The 7,656-nt window shown below is 55.5% G+C and overlaps 1 protein-coding gene across 2 annotated transcripts in view; it reads right to left on the reverse strand.

Moving 5' to 3' along the window:
- STAT6 (signal transducer and activator of transcription 6) overlaps positions 1 to 7,349 on the reverse strand; it is a 10,728-nt gene extending 3,379 nt beyond the window's left edge. For both annotated transcript variants that reach the window (XM_081821903.1, XM_081821901.1), the window contains exons 1-15: positions 7,210 to 7,349; positions 6,658 to 6,796; positions 6,269 to 6,352; positions 5,695 to 5,833; positions 5,516 to 5,568; positions 5,161 to 5,309; positions 4,439 to 4,570; positions 4,127 to 4,315; positions 3,710 to 3,797; positions 3,450 to 3,572; positions 2,757 to 2,849; positions 2,198 to 2,404; positions 914 to 1,008; positions 682 to 818; positions 209 to 355 (exon numbers count right to left, since the gene is read on the reverse strand). In XM_081821903.1, coding sequence (XP_081678029.1) covers positions 209 to 355; positions 682 to 818; positions 914 to 1,008; positions 2,198 to 2,404; positions 2,757 to 2,849; positions 3,450 to 3,572; positions 3,710 to 3,797; positions 4,127 to 4,315; positions 4,439 to 4,570; positions 5,161 to 5,309; positions 5,516 to 5,568; positions 5,695 to 5,833; positions 6,269 to 6,352; positions 6,658 to 6,796; positions 7,210 to 7,325 — 1,891 coding nt within the window. In that variant the 5' untranslated portion in view covers positions 7,326 to 7,349. The remainder of the gene's footprint in view (positions 1 to 208; positions 356 to 681; positions 819 to 913; positions 1,009 to 2,197; positions 2,405 to 2,756; positions 2,850 to 3,449; positions 3,573 to 3,709; positions 3,798 to 4,126; positions 4,316 to 4,438; positions 4,571 to 5,160; positions 5,310 to 5,515; positions 5,569 to 5,694; positions 5,834 to 6,268; positions 6,353 to 6,657; positions 6,797 to 7,209) is intronic.
- Positions 7,350 to 7,656: the final 307 nt, after the last annotated feature.

Here is a 7,656-nt window from a genome sequence, read left to right on the forward strand (position 1 = left end):
GGAGGAAAGGAGAGCCATGGAGTGCCCCAGGATTGGGGAGGAAGGGATGTGCAAAAGGTGAGCATAGCTGATGGGCAAGTAGGAGAAATGGGGCTTCAAAAATGGAGAGAGAAGTCAGGGATGACATACAGTGTGTAGGGAGAGGGGCAACTGGGAGTATGGAAGAGATGGGCAAAGGAAGGGTTCAGAACTGCGAGCTCCAGCTCACGCTTGTAGTGGCTCCGGAAAGCTTCATCCTTGGGTTTCTTGGGGTAGAGGTTTTTGAGCTGAGCAAGGTCCCGGATTCGGTCTCCCAGTGAACGAATGGATAGGTCTTTGGCAGAGAATGGCTGGATGTTCTCTATCTGTGGGGAGCCTACAATAGGAATGAGACCATGAGTCCCCTCCGTCCAGACATTCTCCCCCCGATCCAGCCCCACCACAGGACCCACTCTCAATCTACCAAGGCGAGGGGGAGAGGAGTGAGGGTGAGAGTGCTGGAGGAGGGAGACCCACCAGTCTCTGTTACTACAGAGCTCACAATGAGAAGGTAGACTGCAGAAGGGAGGAGAGAAGTTGGACCTAAGGAAGAACTTCCTGAAGATCAGGCTTGGCATCAAGGAAGGCCAAGACATTTCCTTCCCAGAAGAAACCCCAGAGGGCACAGGCACAGAAACAGAGGACTGGCTGGGGTGACCTCACCATCCTGGCCCCGGATGACATGGGCAATGGTGATGCCCCCAATCTCTGAGTCGCTGAAGCGAAGGAGGAATGTTCCATCAGGCTCGTTGAGAAGAAGGCTAGTGACGTACTGTTTGCTGATGAAGCCAATGATCAGCCTGGCCAGGATGAAGGAGAGGATGGGGGTAGGGGCATTGGCTGTGGAGAAGGAGCTAGAGGTACAACTGCTCAGGCCACTGGGGCAGGGACTCACCGATCTGACCAGTAGCTCCGGAGACAGCGCTTGGTGAGGTCCAGGACACCATCAAACCACTGCCAAAAGGTGAAGCCACGACCCAGCAGGATCTCCTGGGGAATAAGGGGGAGCTAGTGTGAACACAGGAGGGTCAGAGCTAGGGCCTGTAGGACAGGCACTGGGCTGTGAGGGCCCACACAACAGAATCACAGGGCTGAAGGACCAAACTGGATCTGAGATCTCATCAGTGACAATGGCAGTCATTTACCAGGTGCCAGGCGGTATTCCAAGCCCTTTCCATGAATTAACTTATCTGATCTTTACAAGCCTATAAGCATCCCATCTTACAGATGAAGAAATGAAAGCCCAGAAAGGTCAAGTAACTTGCCCAGGTCTACACAGCTGGTGAGAGGCAGGGCTGGGATGCAGCCCAGGAAGTCCAGGCCAGAGTCCCTCATAACAACTGTGCTCCACCCATCCTTGATTAGACCTGGTGGAAGTGGAGTCCAGAGAAGGTAGCTTGCCAGGTGTGAGTGTCCTGCTCCCTTTGCTAATACATCCTTTGGTCATGCAGACTTTCCTTTCTTTTTTGCTAAGAGAGCAGTACGTGACTGCTTTTACCCAGCTGGTCATCAACCATGTCACCCAGATCTTCTCCCCTGTTCTTGTAACAGATCCAGTTCTGAGCCACCTCACTTTGGGGGCAGTAAAATATGGTAGCTAAGAGCAAGAAATAATGGAGTTCTATCCCAGCCTCACCTGCTGTGAGGCGTTGGACAAACTACTTAACCCCTCTGAGCATCACGTTCCTCGCCTGTAAAATGGGGATAATAATAGTAGCTTCCTCAAAGGGATGTTGGGAGGGGTAAATAGATAACATACATAAAGTGCTCAACATATAGTAAGGTGTCAGCGCATGGTAGCTGGTATTACTGTGGGTGTCCCTGTGGGATTTCATCTTGGTTTTTGCAATGGGAACTATTTCCCCAATGGGTCAAAGTCATTTTGAATCAGACGTGTGTTTACACACAGTCTGGATGAGTCATGCAAGTTGCTGGTAAAGAGGGAGGACAGAGGGCCTCCAGTCCAAAACCTGGGGGATGCCAGAGAATGCACCCTCTGGACTTACCCACCCGGCTGAAGGGTTTTCCTGCCTGGGCTGTGACAGAGGCCTCCCTGATTGCCATGATGGGGCATTGTGAAGACCCCAGCAGTGAGTCTCTGCACAGAGGTTGGGAGGGCCCTGAGTGCCTCAAGGATGAAGAGTTTAGGGGGCGGGAGGTCCAAAAAGCAGGGAATGACCTTGTTGAACTGTGACCAGGACACAGAACGGTGCTGGAAGGCCTCAATGCTGAGGCTGTTGTCATTGAAGATCTTCTGGGCTAGGAAGAGGAAGTGCTCTGGGAGTAGCCCCCGATTGGTCCCCACTTCAGCCATGAACTTGAGGTTGAGAGTTTCACACATCTTCTCCCAGGGCACCCGCTCAGCTACCACAAAGGGCACGCGGTCCTGGGGTGAAGCGGGAAGGACAGGGCACTTCAGGCTATCGTCCTCATTCTTCCTCAGGAGGGGCCTTCTTCCTCCCCCCCCCTCCCCAAAGCTCCCCATCCCAGGCATTATCCCCCTGAGCTCACTCACAAAGATGGTGCTTTTCCAAAAATAGTTTAGGGTGCTACAACATGGTAGCTTTTAAGACTGGCATGAAAAGAGGTCAGCATGAGGTTAGAGAGTATGATGAAAGAAGGAGTTATGGCCGCTCCCATTTGAACGTGTCTGCCCCCGGCTTCTCCCCATGTTACAGCCCACCTTGCCCCTGTTCCTCCCCTCCTTCCCTCCTCTGCCACTCCAGGTCTTTCCTCACCATCTCAGAGAAGGCATTATCCCACAAGATGGTGGCCTTGGCGTTGTTGTCCTGGTTGCCGTGGACAATGACCACCAGCGGCAGAGACAGGGCCTGGCGAGGGTGAGAAGAAGGGAATCTTCTTACTGGAGCAAGGGGCTTCCTCAAGGGGCTGGCTCTGAGAATGCAGGGAAGCTACTGCATTCACACAACATAGATAAAAGCTCCCGGGGTATTACTGAATGCCTCCTGAAGCTCGATGAAGGCCTAACCGTAGAGAAATGGTTTTGAGTCCGTGCTTTAGGGCCAGACCTCTGGGTTCCAAATGCCAGTGCTAACGCTTCATAGCTGTGTGGCCTGGGCAAATTCCTCAACCTCTCTGTGTCTCAATGAACTCACCTGTAAAATGGGGCTGATGATAGTACTTACCTCATAATGTTATTGTGAAATTTCTGTATGTGTGTGTGTGTGTGTGTGTTATTGAAAACAGTACCCTGGTCTACATGAAATGTATAATAAGTGCCAGTGGCCGCCACACCATCACTCCCCGGCATGTGCCCTCTTGTTCCTCTCACTCTCGCCCTGACCCCAGTGCCCATGAATCCCAGACGCACGGGCTATGGAGCTCTCATGAGGAGCGAGGATCCGGGGCCCCAGCGTGTGGCGTGGAGGGGAGCCAGGGTCCTAGCGTGGGCAGCCCGAGACTCAGTTCACCTGGAGCTGGATGGGGAGTTTGTTGGGGCCAAGCGTGAAGCTGGTGGAGAAGAGGACCGCACACTTCTCCTCGGTGACAGACTCGGTGCCCTTCCGCTCACAGCGCTTGATTTTCTTCAGAAGCTGCAGGGGGTGGGGAGGGAGAGCAGGGGTGAGGATAGAGATGGGTCTCTTGGCTTCCTGACACCCTCTCCAAGGACAGTCCCTCAGTCTGAGGACCCCCTGCCCCACTCTTCACCGCGGCTCCCTGAAGCCCTCACCAGGTTCTTGAACAGGGCAGAACAGCAGTTGCCGGGAATGCTGTTCTCCAGGGCCACAGTATTGTTGATGATTTCACCAGTGCTTTCTCTGCCAGGGGAGGTCGGAGACTGAGTGGGTGCATCCCAGCAGGGCCAGGGGTGGGGAGGAGCTTGAGTCCAGGGCTGAATGGCGTGGACGACCGGCCCTAAATCTCCATTTCCCTGTTTGGATTCTCAAGAAGGGTCCCTATCTTGGCCAAGTCATGATTCCCCATCCCATTCCAGCCCCGACGGGTCCCTTCCCTTCCTCTGCCGTGACCATTCAGGGTCCGAACACTCTGAGGCCCCCCCTCGCCATCACCCTGCTCTTTGGGGTGCCAGACGCGCAGGCTCCCCTGGCCTCCACCAACCAACAGGCTTTCGCCAGCCCCAGCTTACGCTCCAGCCCCGGGCCCCTGGGGCATGCTCAGCTCCCTTGCTTGCTTCTCAGTCACCATGTCAGCCCTGACCAGCGGAGGCTTGGCTGGGGCCCCCAGGAACCGTAGGCCCAGTAAGAATCGAACCCCAGCCTGGAACTTGGTCTGAGTCTTCAGAACCTGAGGGGGCTGCTTCTCCACCAGGAAAGAACTGGGAGGAGTGAAGACACAGGGGAGTTAGCGGCGGGTCCCTCCTGGTACCCATCCCACAGCCCTAACCGTCTTCCGTCGTCGGGGTCTGCTCTAGGCCAGGCTGAGGCCTTATGGGGCATACCTGGTGACAAGGGTTCGCAGGACGTCATCCAGCCGGCTCATCAGCACCGCCCGGGCCTTGGGCTCAAGCTCCCCACCAGCTGCCCCCAACTCCTGCTGCAGCTGGGAATAAATGTCCACCAGGCTCTCACACCTGGGGCCAGGACAGTGGTCAGGGGACACAGAATTCAGGCTGCCTGTTCCTGCTCAAACCCCCTACCCCTAAACCCAGAAAGAAAGCAGGGTAGTGGTGTGGAGGGGCGGGATGCACAGTGGGTGTGGCTGCATGGCACCTGGGCTGAAGGGGCAGGGGGACCTGCCTTAACTCTGGGTGTGAGGTTCCTTCTCTGTGCCTGGACCCCTGTGGAAACCCAGCTGCCTCTTCCCCAGGACTCTGGTACCCAGGTCAGTTGCCAGCACGTATGGTACTTTGGTGCAAATTGGAAGGTGCCTCCGCCCAACAGACCAAATAGGAAAAGGCTTCCCATTCCTCTGGGCAAGGGGCTTGAAAAGAAAAGCATGGGCCAGATGAGTTCCTGCTCGAAGCCCCCTCGGCTGGGCGTACTTTTACAGGACGCGACCTGACAACAGTGTGCACAGTCCTGCCGGAATCAGCTTCTCTGAGCCTTGGCCCACACCAAGGCCTACTTGCCTGGTTTTTCTCTCACACCTGTGGGTCCTCCAGCAGGGACAGCCGGCACCTAACCCCAGCCCGCCCTCTTATCCCATCAGTCTTGCCCCAACCTCTCCTGTAGGGGTGCCAAGCTCTCCTCAAAGGGCGCGCCATTCCCTGCCAACTGCTGCTGGCGTTTCCAGATCTGGATCCTCTTCAGCACCAGGGCCTGGGCAGCCTCCAGCTCCCCAACAGTCTCCTGCAGCAACGTGGCCAGGGCCTGCGGGCAGGGGAGGCCTGAGCCAGGGCCAGCCTGTCTCCTCCCCCAGCCCCGAGGGCACGCCTCTCTTTCTCACATCTAAGGCCTTCCCCTACCCCACCACAATGTGTGTTCCTCTGAGGCCTGATCTCCATCCCGCCACAGAACTGAGATCCCTCCAGGACTATACTTTGAGTTCAAACTTCACCTCCCAATCCATCACTTACCTCACTTGGCCCAGTTCCATTGGCAGGAGCATCTATCAAATTGTGCAGAGACACTGAGGGTGAGGGCAGAAATGAGGGGTACAGATAAATTTGAGGTTCGGTCAAGGGTGAGGTCCAAGAGGGCATCCCTCCCACCCACTCCCCAGAACCCTCTTAGAGTGCCAGACCCAAGCTCCCACCTTGGCCAGCCTCAGACCCCGGCTGCAGGGCCTCTCGGAGAAGGCGAACTTCTCCCACCCGATGCTGCAGCCTTTGCAGGGCTGTGTTAAACTTCAGTTCCTCCTGCTTCCAGTGGAAGGGCATTGGCAGGTGCCGGAACTGCACGGGAGGGACAGACGGCAAGAGGTGAGATACTCCGCCCATCCTTCTACACTAGGCCTGCATTCCCTAAAGGGGTGCCTGCTGCCATGCTCTGCCAAAAGGAAACAAGCTACTTCCCTTGTCCGGCTCCCTTTCCGCTTTGAAGGTTCTCCCTGACCTTTTGGAATTTCCCAGGGATAAGACCTCTCTCTTGGCAGAATCAGCTTCTTACCCTTTGCTCTCTCCTCCCCAGGCCTCACTACCCTCAGTTCCTCATTTTGAAGCTTCCCTGAGCTTGGCTTGGGGGGCACTCTGACCCCAGGAACCGCCTTTGGTCATCCTGGGCCTAAAACATTGAGCCTCTCCTGAAGTTCAAATTCCTTCTAGTTTTTCATGGCTGAGGCTAAAGTCCAGTGAGTTGAGATGGGATGGGAGGTGGAGTATTAACAATACCTGTTCCAAAACAGCTTTTTTCTCCCCTTGAAGTATTTGTCTAAAAGTGGCCACCAGCTTCAGGGGGTCCCTTTGATATATGCTCTAGAGAAATGAAGAGTGGCGGACTGGGTTAGCCTCGCTCTCACCCATGTTGTCCTCCCCCTCCAATCCACGCCACCCCCCTCCATTCATAAGCACACCGAAAAGTTGAAGACTGCACAACTGTAGATTCCAGAAGTTTTCATGCATTTGCATGCTTTTAAAACCTAATTTGCATGCTAGCTAACAGTTAACTACAGGAACACCAATTTGCTCCAGCATCCAAACAATTTCCTCCGGTGTTCAATGCTCATCCCAGCTCCACTCCAGCCCCACTCCAGCCTAGTCCCTCCCCTCCTTGTCCCCACCTCCAGGGTGTTGATGTGTTGCAAGATGGGGCTCGCCTCCCCCTGCTTTCCCGCCGAAGCCTGAAGGCGCTGGACAGTGGCGGAAAGGAGCACACTAGCCATGTTGCAGCAGAAGGTGTCTGAGCCGACCAGGAACTCCCTGTGGGAAGAGCAGGATGAGGTGGCCTTGGGTCAGGGTTTCTTCAGCTCTACTGACCTTCCACCCCTCAGCAAACAGCTCAGCAGCACCTTCCCAGTCCTAGTCTCCATCCAGGCCCTGTACAGCCTCATCCATGTCCCCTTTGTTCCCCAATTTTCTAGCTGCTGTGGGACGGTCCCTTGTCCCAGTCCTGACCTCCTTCCTCTTTGGCTGGGGCTCCTCAGGCGGTGGGGGACTCCATGTGTCAACGTGCATAATCTGGTTGGTGTGGCACAGACTCTCCGCTAAGTCCAGGCCACCACACAGGGAATAACACATCCCGAATCCCAAAACGGGACAGAGAAAATCTAATGAGAGGGAAGGTGGGTGGGGGAGGACCCGGAGGAGACCAGTGTGGGGTAGCTAGGACTCACCAGGGCTGGTTCTCTAGCCAGTCACTCAGGAGATGCCGCAGGTGTTGGGGAAAGTCGACATAGAGCGGCTGCAGTTTTTCCAGAGGCATCTTGGAGACCAGACCCCACAGAGACATGATCTGGGGTGTGGAGGGTGCCTTCTGGAAAGGAACAAGGCCACTCTGAGAGGCACCCAAGAAAGTTGGCTTATGTTCTGGGGGCAGCCTGCAACCTCCTCTAGACCCCAGATCCCAGAGACCATCCCCACCACCACTCACAGCCAGACCACCTCAAACCGGGGACATCTTTGGTCAGTGCCTGAAACAAGATAATCCCTTCAGTTGTAGTCAAAGGGGTGATGGCGTAGAAGCGCTGAGATGCAGCCAGAGGGCTGGGAGGACAGGGGAGGTGGGCAGAGTACAGAAAGCTCTCTGAGAGAAGGCAGAGGACTCAGATTGCAGCTCTGAG

This window comes from Leptonychotes weddellii, chromosome 5, assembly GCF_054177405.1.
Source record: "Leptonychotes weddellii isolate Sample4059 chromosome 5, ASM5417740v2, whole genome shotgun sequence".
In the NCBI taxonomy this organism is placed as follows: domain Eukaryota; kingdom Metazoa; phylum Chordata; class Mammalia; order Carnivora; family Phocidae; genus Leptonychotes; species Leptonychotes weddellii.